General features: G+C 39.7%; 1 protein-coding gene across 1 annotated transcript in view; it reads right to left on the reverse strand.

The window, feature by feature from the left end:
• The window catches only part of WDFY3 (WD repeat and FYVE domain containing 3), a 248274-nt gene that overhangs the window by 70172 nt on the left and 160710 nt on the right, over positions 1-17392 (reverse strand). The window contains exons 32-35 of the mRNA XM_052641586.1: positions 13709-13944; positions 12427-12561; positions 9623-9802; positions 7756-7989 (exon numbers count right to left, since the gene is read on the reverse strand). Of these exons, the coding sequence (XP_052497546.1) occupies positions 7756-7989; positions 9623-9802; positions 12427-12561; positions 13709-13944 (785 nt within the window). The remainder of the gene's footprint in view (positions 1-7755; positions 7990-9622; positions 9803-12426; positions 12562-13708; positions 13945-17392) is intronic.

A 17392-nucleotide genomic window follows, 5' to 3' on the forward strand; every position in this document is an offset into this window, starting at 1 on the left:
ATACCTTTGATAATGGTTTTATATAGTACAAAGATGGTTTTTAAAATTATTGTGAATAAAAGCTTAGGGCATAAAGTTAAACTAGAGTTCTCCGATGGTATTTCTCTAGGTAATTAGGGTGATACAATCCAGGTGCATAACTCTGAGGTCTCTAACCTGAGAGGTGGCAAAGCACTGGGAACACAGGGATGAAAGGTAGGAGAGATCCTTTTGTTATTCTCTCAAATGTCAGTCCTGTTAGCTGGCTTTGGACAGGAGGTAGATATTGAACCATTCACTAAACCAACATGAAGTTGTTTCTTAAAAAGAGATCTGGATTTATAGTTATAAGCAGAGGCGTGATGCTTTGCCAATGAAATTAAACAATCTATTTCTTCTCGCACAGACTGGTCCGGGACTTTGTTTATAACCATGACATGAAAGTGGGCTACAGAACACTGTTTTGCTTTATGTATTAAAATAATACATAATACTTTATGTATTAAAATAAAAATATGCTCTATTGGGGAAAAAACCCGTTTCTTTCTATTCTGATTTTCAAAGCGATCCTAATAAAGGTTTTTTAAAAAAGTAGTTAAAATCGGAATTCTATATTCAGATCAAAGATATATTCTAAGGATTCAAAAACCAACCAAAGTTTTAACAAATGTTTCTCTGTTTTTGTGGTAAAACACATTTATCCAGTTTTAAAATAATAAAATATGGGCCAAGTAACAGTTAAAAGAATATTAGTGCTTAGGAGTTTGGTTTGGCAAGAGAGCAATCTGGGAAAAAGCGAAGGTCATGTCATGTTGTTTTTAATCTTAATCCATTTTCCTGTGCAGCTGAACAGACAGCAGGAGAGCTGGGGCCAAGGCCAGCCCATTCTTCAGGCTGAGAGGCCTCGAAGACCCGACCCTTGCCAAGGGAAGGGAAAGTAAAGACACTGAAGTGATAAGCCGAAGATTGATGAGTCTATGAGGACTATCTTTTAATTAGATTAGAGGCCATTCACAGCAGGATTTTAATACCCCTGAAGTCAGCAATACTTATTCAGGATTATAATCAACTCAATGTGGCTAATGAGAAAGAGTGAGTAGGGTTTATATAGCCTTAATTAACAAGAGAAAGTTTTGGAGTCTGTAAAACAGGGAACATAGTACAAAGAGAAGTAGCTAGATCTGTCAACAATATTTATTTTTAATTCATTAAACAGTATTCTATAAGGATTTAAGGCTGGCTCAGGAGAATCTCAGGGATGGAGGAGCCTGGTAGGCTGCGGTCCATGGGGTCGCTAAGAGCCAGACATGACTGAGCAACTTCACTTTCACTTTTCACTTTCATGCACTGGAGAAGGAAATGGCAACCCACTCCAGTGTTCTTGCCTGAAGAATCCCAGGGACGGGGGAGCCTGGTGGGCTGCTGTCTATGGGGTCGCACAGAGTTGGACACGACTGCAGCGACTTAACAGCAGCAGCAGCAGCAGTTACCACTAGGACTTCCCAGGTGGCGCTAGGGAAAAGAATCCACCTGCCAATGCAGGAGACATAAGAGGCACGGGTTCCATCCCCAGGTCTGAAGGGAGGATCCAACCCTGGAGGAAGAAACGCTAACCCACTCCAGGATTCTTGCCTGGAAAATTCCAAGGACAGAGGAGCTTAGCGGGCTACAGTCCATGGGCCACAAAGAGTTGAACACAGGTGAGCAACTGAGAACAATCACCAAAAGGTATTTAATTGTCTGCTCACTGAAGTTGTGTCATGAGTGATCATGACCCAGAATTAACTCTGTTCTTGGCTCTAACCTCCAAGCTCGAATGTTCTTGCTGAGGCTCACAGCGGGCTAACTTTGAAAGGACTTAAGACTTTGTGAGTGCATGCATAGTTCTCTCCATTTTTTTTAAAAACAATTCACTGAACACAATTATGTGCCAGACACTGCTGAGTTTTATGTACCTTATCTCATTCTGCAAAATACCCTTTTGAAGTAGATACTATCATCTCCACTTTTGAGATGAGGTAACTGAGGCTTAGAGTGGTTAAGTCAGTTGGTCAAGTCAAAACTAGGTTTCAAAGCTCAGTTTCTTTGATGCCAAAGTTCAATGCTTTACTTGCCCTACTCTTCCAGCCCTACTGAAAATTTCCAAATTGAAGTTAACAGATGTACAACAAGAGCAACTCTGCTATGATCTCTCTGTCGTGGTTTTCCAGATAAGCCTGGTTGGCTCACCAGACAACCAGGATGAGTTCAGCCCAGAACGAAGGGAGGATAAGCACTGTGGTATGCTCTGGCCTCTGGCTGTCAGATCTATCTTCCCAGAGGAAATGCAAAGCCAGCCAATAACATCTGTCTTCAAAGAATCAAAGCGCCCTTTTTGAGGCCTGGGGATGCCAGGCAGAATCTTCCGGGACACAGGCCAGACAGCCGACGTGCGTCTGCAGCCCACAGCCGAGAGCACTGTGGCCTGGGGAGGAAGGCCTTGAGTGCACTCCTCAAGGCCTTGTCTCTGCAGGCCTGTCTCTGTAATGGGACGAGCCATCAGAGAAGAGGGTCTTGAGCTTTGTCATCCTGATCGCAGTGCTCCTCTTCACTGGCTTCCCTTCTCCCAGGTATTTTATAACAGTGCCTGCCCACTTTTCTACTTCGCTGGGGGATAGGGGTGGGGGGTGGGGCTTGTTTATTGCTCTGCAGTCACATGGCTTTCACTCTGATGTGAATGGGGAGGTCTTGAAGATGGCAGGAGCAGGAGGCAGTGAACCCCTCCGCTTCACCCTTTCTTTCTTCTAGGTCTGTGTGGGTACCTTATGACTGTTCTCAGGTACTTTCCTCCCATGACCACATGCAACAAATCCATGTGGCCCTCCATGAGACCTGGTTGTTTGGACAATAAAGAATCTGTCTGTAATGCCCAAGGCTCGAGTTTGATCCCTGGATCAGGAAGATCCCCTGGAGGAGGGCATGGCAACGCACTCCAGTATTCTTGCCTGGAGAATTCCAAGGATAGAGGAGCCTGGCGGGCTACCATCCATGGGGTTGCAAAAGAGCTGGACGTGACTGAGCGACTCACATTTCCACTTTCTCCATGAGATGCCTGGTGGTGACGACAGGGACACTGGGGAAGACGAGCCAGGGAAAAGCAGCTAGAGGCCCAGGTACAAGACAGGCCACTTGGTTTCTGAGTAAGTCTTATGTGCCAGGTGCTGTGTTATGAATCTTAAACGGATCATCTTAATTAAGTCTCACGATGGTCCTCAGAGACAGATTCTATTTTTATATTCTTTTTGTGTGTTCCAACAAAACTTTATTTATAAAGGCAGGCTAGATTTGACCCACGGGATACAGCTTGCAGATTAGGAAGTGCTTCCTAAATGTGCACAAATCACCTGGGAATCTCGTATACCATTTTAAAGGTGGGGAACTAGAAGGGATGAAGAGAACTGAGCTGAGTCAAGGTTACACAGCTAAAAGCAGCATGTTTAATTTCTCAAAATAGTTTTGCTGGGTGATTTACCTATTATTTATTTAACTCTCACAGAAATCACCTAGGGGAGATAGCATATAATATCATTCTTCAGAGAATGAATTTGGCTCGGTGAGATTAAAATGTTTATATAATAAACATCAGGGCCAGAATTCAAACCAGGCTTTGCTACAACAGCACACTGCCTCCCTTGTATTTGACCTGATTCACACTGTGGCCAGTCTAGATGAATGCAGATCTTTTATTTTTCTAGACTGCTAGTAAAGATAATTTCACACATTCTTTTGTAGATGTAGTGAAATAAGCAGATACTCTTGTGATAAAATCCCAAATAATCTGAAGACTGAAAATAGTCTGGCATGAGCATATCAGACTGAAAATCAGTTGGTTCAAACCCCTTCTTCCATGAAGGTAAATGGCAAGTGTATAGTATAATTCTCTTCTTGAGCTTCTTCAGAGATAAAGACTTCATAATCATAACATTAAAAATCATATGACTGTAACTTATTTTTTCACACTATAGGAAAACAGGGAGTGCAATATCCTTTTCACTATTTTTTGTATGTATGTTCTGTGTGTGTTAGATTTGAAGCATAAATTTTAAGAAGTATAATATTTTTCTCTGTAAAGGTCTTATGCCTTTTTTAAAAGAATATATTTATTTATTTGGCGGCACCAGGTCTTAGTTGTGGCATACAGGATCTAGTTCTATGTGTGACCAAGTCAAACCTGGGTCCCCTGCATTAGGAATATAGAATGTTCGCCACTAGACCACCAGGGAAGTCCCTAAAAGCATGTATTTTTAAAAGCAAATTTATATATCTTTTATTAGATAGTATCATGTCTTGTTTGGGAAAGGCCAGGGATGCAGTTATAGTTAAATGATTCAAAATTACTTTAAGAACATGTCAAGACACTGAGCTAATTTTGTGAGAGATAAAAGGACACATGAAAGTTGGTCCCTAACTTTAAGGATCTATTTGGGAAATTCAATCTTGACACTCTCTGGTTCTTCCTAAAACATCATCCTACAACCTCTGACACCCTAATGCAATCAGATACAATTATACTATAGGGCAAATTAGTAACCACAATAATGAGAATGTTACCTCGAAGTTAATACATACCATATCAAGCTTTCCTCACTGAAAAATACAGAAAAACTAAAATAAGAGACAATTATATAATTTATCAACTGATAGTTAGGTATTAGGATTCCTACAAGACTGATATACAGAGTACATCATGAGAAAGGCTGGGCTGGATGAAGCACAAGCTAGAATCAAGATTGCTGGGAGAAATATCAATAACCTCAGATATGCAGATGACACCACCCTTATGGCAAAAAGTGAAGAAGAACTCAAGAGCCTCTTGATGAAAGTGAAAGGAGAGTGAAGAAGTTGGCTTAAAGCTCAACATTCAGAAAACTAAGATCATGGCATCCGGTCCCATCACTTCATGGCAAATAGATGGGGAAACAGTGGAAACTGGATGATTTTATTTTGGGGGGATCCAAAATCACTGCAGATAGTGACTGCAGCCATGAAATTAAAAGATGCTTACTTCTTGGAAGGAAAGTTATGACCAACCTAGACAGCATATTAAAAAGCAGAGACATTACTTGGCTGACTGAAGAACTGATGCTTCTGAACTGTAGTGTTGGAGAAGACTCTTGAGAGTCCCTTGGACTGCAAGGAGATCCAACCAGGCCATCCTAAAGGAAATCAGTCATGAATATTCATTGGAAGGACTGACGCTGAAGCCGAAACTCCAATACTTTGGCCACCTGATGCAAAGAGCTGACTCATTTGAAAAGACCCTGATGCTGGGAAAAATTGAGGCCAGGAGGAGAAGGGGACAACAGAGGATGAGATGGTTGGATGGCATCACCGACTCAATGGACATGAGTTTGGGTAAGCTCTGGGAGTTGGTGATGGACAGGGAGGCCTGGCATGCTGCAGTTCATGGGTTTACAAAAAGTTGGATGTGACTGAGCGACTGAACTGAACTGACAAGACTGACAGTGTTATTACTGGATATATGCACTTACCCCATTTCTTCTATGTATGTGTATCTTATTTTTTGGCTCAGTTATGCTTTCTTATACCTCTTCTGAACCTTATTCTGTTATTTCATGATAAACATTTTATTTTGCATAAGATGCTTCACATTCTTACCCCAGGCACTAAAATACTAGCCATCTTTTTTCTTATTTTTAGTTTCCAAAGAGGACAAGTTCTACCAGGCATGCTTGTCCACATGAATTATTGATGAAATCAATTATTTTCCTGCCAATATTAAACACTGTGGTCCTGGTTAAAATGCTTAGCATGACTGTTATCTAAATTATACTACTGATTTCTTTTAATAGATCAAGCTGAGATATTTCTACATGAATAAGATAAAACATCTGCTGGAGTTTCAAGGTTTCAAATAAAAAATTAACTGTTTTCTCTTCACCACTAGAGGGAGAAGAGAAAGTGCAGGGTCAGTTGTCAAACAACTGTCAAGCAGCATGCAGGAAGTTTTTCAGAGAGAAAAGCAGTTAGTCTTTTGCACTGAAATCTTTCACGAAACACTATTTTCAGAGCCCGTGCATGTACTGCTTGACCCTGTTTAATATGCGCTGGCCAAAAGAATGAATGAATAAGCAACTAATTATATCTTAGATTCCCTGATTTTTAAATTTCTCTTTGAGATTTTCCTATATGAACATTTGGTTTTCAGGGATGGTCAACTTCTAGAGCCAGCAGTGTGGCCACTTAGGGTTTGTTTTCTGAAACATCAGCTAATTCTTATCAAGAGAAAGAGCAAGTGCAAGGACTAAACGTTTGTGTCCCCTCCCCTCAAGTTCGTAAGTTATGCCCTAACCCTCAATGTGTGGATATTATAGGGTAGGGCTTTCTGGAGGTAATTAGGTTTAGATGAACCATGATGCATGCATGCTTAGTTGCTAAGTCATGTCTGACTCTTTTGTGACCCCATGGACTGTAGCTCTTCAGGCTCCTCTGTCCATGGGGATTCTCCAGGCAAAAATACTGGAGTGGGTTGCCATTTCCTTCTCCATGGGATCTTCCAGACTCAGGGAGTGAACCCACGTCTCCTGTGTCTCTTGCATTGCCAGGCAGATTCTTTACCACTGAGCCACCGGGAAAGCCCTGAGAAACCACCCGGGAAGCTCTGGGAAGGCCATGAGGGTGGATCCCCCATGAGGGGACTCAAACCCTTATAAGAAGATGAAGAACCACCCGAGCTCTTTCTCTGCCCTGTGAGAGCAGGACAGCCGTCGATAAGGCAGGAAGAGGGCCCCCACCATGACCTGACCAAGCTGGTGGCAGCCTTATGTCAGACTTCTCTGTCACCAGAACTGTGAGAAATAACTGCCTGCCATTGAAGCCACCCAATTTCGGGTAGTTTGTTATAGCAGCCTGAGTTTAGATACCAAGCACCCTACACGTTTGCTGCCTTGAGGAAAAATTTAAGAAGCACATATTGAGCACCATGTTTTAAGCCCCATAGGACACTGAAAGCAGTAATACCAGAAGTGATACATAAGACAGACTGAAGTAGGGAGTTAACAAGCTGAGGAGACAATGCTGCTGTATGAGACTAGGGGGGAAGCAGCTGGTACACTAGGGTCCCTGAGCCAAACTCAGCCTATGCTAGTACTTGTATATAAAGTTTTATTGGAACACAGCTATGCTCATTCATTTATGTATTGCCTGGGGCTGCTTTTCTAACTGCAATGGTAGGTTAAGTAGTTGTCACACACTGTACAGCCCATAAATCTAAAAATATTTGCAATTTGGTCCCTTACAGGAAAAGTTTGTCAATTCCTGGTCTAGGGAAGGGGCAATAAAGGACTGAATTAAGGACATGCAGGGACTTAGCTGGCAGTGCAGTGGTTAAGACTTCACCTTCCATCGGAGAGGGTGCGGGTTCAATCCCTGGTCAGGGAGCTAAGACCCCACATGTCTTCCAATCAAAAACCCAAAACATAAAACAGAAGCAAAACTGTTATAAATTCAATAAGACTTTAAAAATTGTCCACATTAAAAAAATCTTTAAGAAAAAAAGGACATGCCAAGAGGAACAGAAAGAAAAGAAACAAATTAATAGCATATACATTAGCACACTTGGGATTAAAAAATTCCCATAGCCCATGATAAGTTCTGCCTTTACAACCCAGAGGAATTAGAAATCTGAAAGGTATTTGGCATAAAATTTGCTTGGCTATTAATGCTCTCACTATAAAAACAATTTAAGAGGTGTTAAGTGCATCTCTTTGTCTTTACCTCCAACAAAAGATCAATCAGTGGAGTCTGCTTGCTGGCAGGCGTAAGACAGAGGTTGTCTATTATTAAGACCCGCATGAAGTCGAAAACAAATTTCTTAGCTGGGTGATTGGTCAGGTATGTCTTGACGCCCACGTTGCAGTACTCTGATTGGCTTCTGTTCATCCCTGTGTCTGCTGCAAAGGCTTTAAATTCTTCAGCTGGAGATCCAACTTCATCATCGAGATCAGTCACCTAATAAAATCAAGAGGAAACGTACCCTAGTCACATTTGATTTCATTTGGTATTTTTACTTCCATGTTTCCTAAAAACCAGACTGTAGCACCAACAGCATTTTGCTTCAACATTAACCTCCTATGAAGCTATTCAACACATCGCATAGTTCACTTGGCTTTACTCAGACACTCCTATCAGGGTGGTAATCGGGCACCATAGGGCATGATTACTCAACACACATTCTTTCTAATATCAAGCTACTGACTGGCTGCTAACCATATAACTGCTTTATGCTGAATTTTTATCTCTACTGTGGATAACTGCACTTGAAATAAATTAAATAATAAAACGAGAAGGACTATTTTATGTGCATATTACAAAACATACCTACTGAGAAGCCAAGTGTTACAGAAGTTCAAATAAAGATCTGGCATACTAATGATTGTACCCAAGGGCTGATCTATTTTTTAGGTTAAAAAAAAAAGCAAATAAATGAAATAAAACAACAACAAAACTAGTACCAATTTGGAGTCGACAGAAAAAGAAAGGTCAAGAAGACAGATTATAAGATGCTGACAAGGAAAAAACACTGCGCTATTACTAAAATCCTGTTTTTACCAAAAATGTGGATTTTAAAGTTATAAACAAGCCACAGTATTAAGGTCATGTGCTATATTTGTCTTTCTCCTAAAAATTTCCACAATTTTTAGCATGAGTATTTATTTCATCTTTCTACATGAAGAAAAAAATTAGTATGAGGAAGGTACTTTCTTCCAGGGTCTAGAGTAAGTAGGAGAAAAAGGAGGAAACATCATGAAATTCTGAAGTCCCATGGAGGAATAACTGTCTTTTGGGTTTGTTTTAAAAGACAAAAGAAGTATCTATATGATACATGTATTAGCCGCTCAGTCATGTCCGACTCTGCGATCTCAATGACTGTAGTCCACTGTAGCCTGCCAGGCTCTTCTGTCCATGGGATTCTCCAGGCAAGAATACGGAGTGGGTTGCCATTTCCTTCTCCAGGGAATCTTCCTGATCTAGAGAGAGAACCTAGGTCTTCTGCATTGCAGGCAGATTCTTTACTGTCTGAGCCACCAGGGAAGCCCGTATGATATATGAGTAGTCTAATAACTTTCTACTAAGTTAGTGTAAAATATGAAAAATAACAGTTGAACAAAATGGAAAAAGTTGAACGGAAAGGACAAGCATGCATTTCATTTCTTATAAAGACAACCAAATCCTGTAATTAGTTTGTAAAGACTAAATCCAGGAGATGCCGAATTCCTGAGATAAATGAAGTGGAAATAAATCTGGTCCTATTAGAGCTCTGTAATCTGAGTTCACAACACTTCAGCTATTGCCACATATAATAAGAAATGGATCCACAGCTACATGAAGAGGAAAGTCACTCATGAGAGACTTACAAGAATATGGTATATAAGAACAGGAAGTAGCGTTCACTGCTGAAATTTTAGGGGAAGGCAGATGAAGGGTGTGTCTGGAGACAGACACTAGATAATGATGCGAGAGGTGGAGGAGAAAGTTACAAAACGATAACTTAGTCAGAGGCTTAAAAGATTGGCAAAAAAAAAAAAAAATCTGCTAACGATTGGAGCAGTCCAGTTTTGACATTTTCTTCCCCCTTTCCTACCATTTCTGAATAAGGGCGGATGTTGAAGGGGAAGACCGTGGCTGCCAGTGCACACAGGAAATCAGGGTTCATCCACATGGAGGCCAGGTCCGGGACATTGTGATACAAGTATCTGAAGAACTGCATCAGGGTCACAGGATACTCCCGGAGCCAAGATCCTTCTTCTTCTGATTGCCAAGGCTGCCAGGGGACAGGAGAGGAGACGGCACGTTAGAGTCACTGACATTGCTACAAGTTACTCACTACTCTTCTAAAACCTGATATACCGATGGTCCAGAACTCTCATAAACCATACACTGGGTAAACACACAGGCCAACAAATTGGGAAATAAGCTAAAACAAAGGCAACACCCCTAGAAACTCTCAAACCGAGAGGATGTTTCTTCTATTCACTGGGGTACTCATACTGGGCTTCTCTGATAGCTCATATGGTAAAGAATCTGCCTGCAATGCAGGAGACCAGGGTTCAACCCCTGGGTCGGAAGATCCCCTGGAGAAAGGAATGGCAACCCACTCCAGTATGCATGCCTGGAGAATCCCATGGACAGGAGAGCCTGGTGGGCTACAGCCCACGGGGTCGCAGAGTCAGGCACAACTGAGTGACTGACACGGACTGGGGTACTCACAGCTCAGTAACTGGAGTCAACGGTTTTGATTATTCAGCGTTATCAGTATGAATGTGGTGGGTGCCAACCATGGCTGTATTGCCATCAAAGTCGCCCCATCCTCCATCGTGCCAGAGAGTAAGGAGTAAGATAAAATGCGGAAGTTACTTCACCTTTTGAGTTTCACACTGTCATATAAAAAATGAGAACAGTGTTCTTAACCATTATGCAACTGTGATACTGTGATTTATAATAAGAAATATATATTTAGTCTTTGTCCCATTTCAGGCACAGAGATCCTCAAACTCTTGGCATTTCCTAAGTGATAAGAGTCATACATGTGTCTTTTTGTTCAAGATGGTGGTGGTGCTTTAGCAGCTATTCTCTCATTTCTCAAGACCAGCATTCCACGTGGGGACAAACATGCAGGCTTACGTCTTGACTTGGGCTGTGTCCAACTTTTGTGACCCTAAGGACGGTATCCTCTGTCCATGGGATTTCCCAGGCCCCCAGGCCAGAATACTGGATTGGGGTGCCATTTTGTCCTCCTTTTGTTCATTATAAGGAGCCCTTTTCAACCACACTTGAATTTAGGCTGATGGGCTCTTGCCAGGGGAACCAACCATGTGATTAGAAGGTTGGAAATTAACCTAATCTGCTCCTCCACAGCCTACAGGGAGGAAGAGTTCAATCACCAGTGACCAATGACTTTAATTAATGTCTGTGTAATGAAGCTCCATAAAAAGTCAAGATTCATGGGTTTCAGACAGCTTCTGGACTGGTGGGCACATGGAGGTGCTGGGAGAAGAGCAAAGTCGGAGAAGGCGTGGAGCTCCACTTCCCTCCCCACCTTGCTGTATGCCTCTCTTCCAGCTGGCTGTTCTGTAGTTAACCTTTTGTAATAAACTGGTAATCTGGCAAGTAAAATGTTTTCCTGAGACACAGGAACCTGTGATTTATAACTGGTAAGTCTGAAGCACAGGTAACAGCCTGGACTTCTGACTGGCATTTGAAGTGGGGCAGGATTGGTGGAGGTGGGGCAGGGGAGTATCTTATGATACTGAGCCCTTAACCTGTGGAACTGGATGCTCTATCCTGGCAGACAGTGTCAGAACTGAACTGAATGGTGGAACACCCAGGTAGTGGGGCAAAATCTTCTTTATACTTGGTGACTCAAAGTGTCAGAAGTAAAGCAGTGGTGTAGTAGAAGACGGAGTAAAAGAGACATACAGGAGTTTTATTTTCCTTAAAAGCATTACCACAATAACAATGATGATGATGCTAAAAAAAGAAGACTCTATATGAAAAATGTTTATCTTCTGATACTTGCCCAGAGAGTCTTTTTTTTCAGCTTAGATTTTTATTATTGTTTATGAATAAAAACCAAAACCAGAATCCCAAAGCATTCTAAATTAACACATTTAATAGCAATGTTCTTTTCTTAGATTGCATAAGAACAGTTTTGACTAAAATCAGATTTTTCAGGTACTTGTAATCCAAAGAGTTTAGTTAATAATTCCTCTTACAATGTGATCCTGAATTTTGTAAAAAAAAAAAAAAAAAATTAAATCATTATTCGCAGCATTCCTGTGAGAGATATAAACATAAATTTTGTCACTTACTATTTCAATGCTTCATATCTAAGTTAGAAATGACTAAAAGAAAATGAAAACACAAAGTAAAACTTGCACTGATAACATTTTGAGCCTCTAAATAGAAGTGATTTTAAAAGTTCAAGTAACATATTGTTGCAATTGCATGTAATACAGTATATTTATTATATAAATGTATACACTGAAATAAGTGTTTTATAGCACTAACAGCATCAGTTAACACTTAATAAAGCTTGTATTCTATACCAGGTACACTTGTAAGCACTTTGTGTACATATTAACTCATAAATCCTCACAAGAGTCCTAAGAGGTAACTTTTATCCTCATTATCATTTCATACATAAGGAAGCTGAGGCACATGAGGTTAGTATGTCTGGAGGATCAGAGTTGGGATGTTGAATCCAACTCTTGAGTTCAGGATCTTAACAACTGCACAGTCTGTCCTTACCCTAAATAAAATAGAGGGGGTGAGGTTCCAGAGACCACGTAGTAAATAAAGACTTAGGTTACCAAAGGATTCCTCTATTATAAAGGAATCCCAGGCAGGAGGAATTACCGACAGGTGTCAGAGTCTCTGGGGACTTACTGAATTCAGCATGCTTCGGAGCATGCCCAATAACAAAAAAGCAGCTTCTGTGCACACATTATGGATAGACGAGACCACGGTTCCACTGGAGGCAGGAACTCCAAAGATAAAGGTCCAGATGGAATCTAAATCAAACTGCAGAGGTGAAAGTGAATCAGGATTAGGTACTGTCAATTTTTCTCGGTAGAGACCCTCACAAGTTCTAATGTTCTAAAATTTCTTTGAAATTAGTTTCTTTCAAAGTGAGCAATGAAGAGGAGATAGAGACTTAATGCTCTTCCCTCCTATGTTTTAAAACTCATTTTCACACTTATAAGACAAAGTGAATCTTATGCATCAGTGTCCTAGTTATCTATGTTAAAAACATCCTTTTCTTTTTTTTCCTAAGGAAAATAATTAGCTAGGTGATGAAATTAAAGAATTAATGGCTTTAAGCAGGATCTCTTCAAAAAGCACAGTGAACTTCCTCCCCATACCCCACTCTCAGCAATGTTCTAATTCACTTTTAGATTACATATAGATTAAGATTTGACCAAATAAAAGTCAGTTTGAGGAGATTTATTCATAGTAGTTTTATATAACATTTTGACTATGGTGTCTGTAACCAAACTCTGCTTTGCTCATGCATCTGTAGCATGATTTAACGTAAGGGTACAGACAGTGTTTTCTTTTAAAAGATTTTGTCGATTACTATGGCTGATTTGAATAGCATCTTGGGATTATTATGGAAGTGTAATTGAGTTTAAGACTAAATTCCTACATCTCTGCAGTGCTACAAACATAAGCTATATATAGATATCCACATAGTCTTAAGATTAGAAAATCAGGTAAAGACTTACTGTTTTCCTAATGTGGACATTACCTATCATTAAGAATTCAGAAACACTTTTCTAACCAGAATTTGCACTAAAAATCCTTTCATACCTACCCAATTTGTGGAATGCACAGTACTTCCTTTGCTTTTAATTCTACAGAAATTAAATTATATTTCTAGATAAAATCACATTACTCGAATTCTTTTGATCATCATTAAAATATCATCCAAAATCTTCCCATGTGTATAATCACACAGAATAATCATAAAGAGAAAAAGAACAACAGGAACACAGAACTTCTTTTTGGGAAAATTTTCTACAGTATTTTCAGATTTCTATGCCCCCAGTCAAATCCCAAACGTGAGATAGGGATGGGACCAGTTGGTTTTTACTGTAATGAACTCAACACCCTGCAGTGAGTTTTTGGCAAATGTAATTACACTTACACCCGACTAGGTAATTCCTACCTGGCAACCCTGCTTACATCGGCTGCTGACGACAGGCACACTGACCTGCAGGTTCTCAGGCAGCTCACTAACAGGCTGCTGCAGAAACAATGCCATGAGGAGGAAATAGAGAGCAGGGACATTAGTGTGTTTAGGAAGGAATGACTGAAGAACCGGAAAGCCAGGAAAGTGACAAGCATCCCGGTTAATCTCCCTGACAGTTGATCGTCCGCCAGCACTCCTGCCCACATTGAATCCTAAGAGGAAATACAACAAGAAGGATGAAATTAGTCATTGATTACCATGTTACACTTACACAGAAAGGAGTAAGTCAGTATGTGACATTTCCATCTTGGACATTCATATTAACATAAGCAGTTAACTACTTGACTTTGGAATTAATCTTCCAGTCAGAAGTTTTACTTTCTCTTTGACTTTGGGAAACCTGTGTATTAGGATAGGGCTTCCCTGGTGGGTCAGATAGCAAAGAATCTGCCTGCAATGCACCCAGATTCCATCCATGGGTTGGGAAGTTCCCCTTGAGAAGGGAATGGCTACCCACTCCAATATTCTTGCCCAGAGAATACCATGGACAGAGGAGCCTGGTGGGCTTCCAGTCCATGGAGTCACAAAGAGTTAGGTCTTAAAACATAGTTGAGGCAGTCAGATACAAGAGGTAAGATAAATTCTACTCATTAAAAGAATGACATCCAGGGACTTGGTTAAGACTCTGTGCTTCAAATGCAGGGGGAATGGGTTCGATCCCTGGTTGCAGAAGTAAGATCCCAGCTGCCAGGGGCAGTGTGTAGAGGGGAGGAGGTGGGGAAGGGGCATGGCCAAATAATTAAAGAAAAAAAGAAAAAGAAGAAAACACCAACCAAGAATGACCTCCAAAGAGCTCTAACATTCCTAAGAAGAAAGCAATATTTAAAAAGTAGCCAGATTGTAGGATACTACTAAAAATGTAACTTAAAAACCCGATAGCCATAGTAGAGTTAGTATATTTCATTTGTCCTGAATATTATGAACTAATTAGCCTTAAATGACCTACAAATTTAGAGATAGGACAAAATGAATATACAAAATAATCTTTCCTTGCATAATCTGTAACTCTGCGGCAAAGTCTGCTGGCCAAAGGACAGCAAATCTGGGCCCACTGTGACTGTGGGTATCTGGACATCCAAAGTGTGTTCTAGAAGCACAGCTCTGCCAGGAGATAACTACTTATCTGTGTGGTTTATAGCACCAGCCTTTCCATCAATCCTGCTTCCTCTGTTACATAGGTAATTTGGGGAAATAACTCAATTAGTTCTTTCACCAACCCCACACCTAGTACACTGCTCAGTACGGAAGGAATATTGGCTAGAGATTCAACGGAAAATTTTTACAAATAGCAACCAAAGATGAAAGACTGACTTTTACTCTGAAGCAATTTTTATTTCAATGAATATCCATGTTTCCCCCCAAATTCTTTTTTTCTAAGACAAAGTAGCATATACTTGCTACTATTTAAAATAATGAAAGAGAAATTTGTGTCTAGATGGCTTTTTAAAGAGGCCAAATAAATTGCTCAGTGTGATACTAATTAATCCTCTGGAGTATATGTTCTTCTAATTAACAAAAAAGTTGTATAGCAATTTACCAAACTCTTCATATATCGTCTCATTTCTTAAACAATGAGCATGTGAGCAAGAAATTGCTATTATCCTTTTATCCTTTAATATAATGTGGAAAATATGCAATTTGTTCAGTCATGAAGTTAATGAGGGGTGGCACTAGGACCTGTGGCCCAATGGAGCCTGTGAAGTTACATGGTCTCCCTTGCGTGTGTGTGTTAAGTCACTTCAGTCCTGTCTGACTCTTTGCGATCCTATGGACTGTAGTCCACCAGGCTCCTCTGTCCCTGGGGCTCTTTAGGCAAGAATACTGGAGTTGGAGTGGGTTGCCATGCCCTCCTCCAGGGGATCTTCCTGACCCATAGATCAAACCCAAGTCTCTTCCATCTCCTGCACTGGCAGGTGGGATTTTTACCACTAGTGCCAGCTGGGAAGCCCTGATCTCCCTTGGTCCTCTTAATAACATCACTACGTTCCAAAAAACCCAGCTGCATAAGAAATATTGGGTGATATTCATTTGCAGTAAATTCTAAATGAAATCATAAATATAAAAAAAGTCTGAGCCTTAAGATATCAAAAAACAAAGTGGTATTTTATACATTAAATAGAAAAATAAATTTTGACCAAACTATAGGTCCTAAATGAAAAGCAATACTAGCATTTATTTTCCTTTCCAAATTTTCACACTCTATTTCTACCCTATAATTGATCTTAAGGAGTATCTAATATGTTTTTAACAACTGAGTATTAATTTAGATTTACGCTATAGCTGATTTAGCTGGAGTTGGTGAAGGACAGGGAAGTCTGGTGAACTGCAGTCCATGGGGTTGCAAAGTGTCGGATGTGACTGAGTGACTGAACTGAACTGAATGAAGCTAGAGCTACGTATGGAAGGTATTTTTATAAAGAAAAATGGACGAAAACTAATAAATGTTGAGTAAAACATTCAAAAACATACTGTTCATCAGCTCAAAGAGAAACAGAATCCACTGAGATGGTATATCAATATATAGAGATAAATTTCTGTACACGTACTCAAGTATGTATGTATGTATCAGACAGATATTCAGAGAAAATGATATTAAATTGAGTTTAAATGAAACTTAAATACCTAGATTCCTCTTTTAGAACCAAAGTGGTATACATAATGTACAGGCAGGTGTCAAGGAAGGACAAATAAGTTCTTAGACATGAAGTTTGGTTGGTCAGATCCTGATATTACTGAAGTGGTACAGGACAGAAAAAAACCCCACAGAATTGACAAAAGACAGATACCCAGAAATATTACTCTATGACTCAGAGACCTTATGTATTTAGCAGTCTTACTTTCCTAATTAGAGAGAAATTAATTCTTAATTTATACTCATTAGGTTTTCCTATAAAATACAACTTATATAACATAAAATACATATACCTGTGTCTGGAATCATGACAGTAAATGATATGACATATGTTAAAGAACTCTGCAAACCACAAAGTGCTAGGTGAAACCTGGGTGTTATTTTGGCTTCCGATGAGAAGCAGTGTTGTCAGTCAGCATTAAAAAAACTCCCACAGAATTCTACAGAACTCACACTGAATTATGCCTTTTGTTGTTTATTCTCTTAGTAGCTACTAGCTACCATTAAGGTCAATAAACTACATTTCTTGCTACAAAACTGTTGATAAAAGTCTCTATAATGATAATAATAAAAAATATTTATTTTAAAGGAGCTCATTTTCTTGAGAAATCATTTCACAGTGAATTTCTGAATTTGTTTCCTTATCACTCACAAAGTTCCTTCAGACATTTTTCACGTGTAAAATAACAGGAAAAATAAGTGTAAGCTCTTTCTTCCTACCATTTGTTTTAACATTTGACAGCACATGTTACACCAAGGTATTGATACTTTTACATTTTTTTCTTAACAGACAAATTACATATTAAAATCTGATCCCAAATTTTTCCATCTGACAAGGGTAAATAGTTATTCTTAGTGCTTACTGCAGAATATAATTATATATGATTTTAAATTGTAATGTCATAAACATAATCTTAACATACCTTACAAACTAAATGACCATAATTTTCAATAAAAACATTGCATTA

This window comes from Budorcas taxicolor, chromosome 6 (genome assembly GCF_023091745.1).
Source record: "Budorcas taxicolor isolate Tak-1 chromosome 6, Takin1.1, whole genome shotgun sequence".
In the NCBI taxonomy this organism is placed as follows: domain Eukaryota; kingdom Metazoa; phylum Chordata; class Mammalia; order Artiodactyla; family Bovidae; genus Budorcas; species Budorcas taxicolor.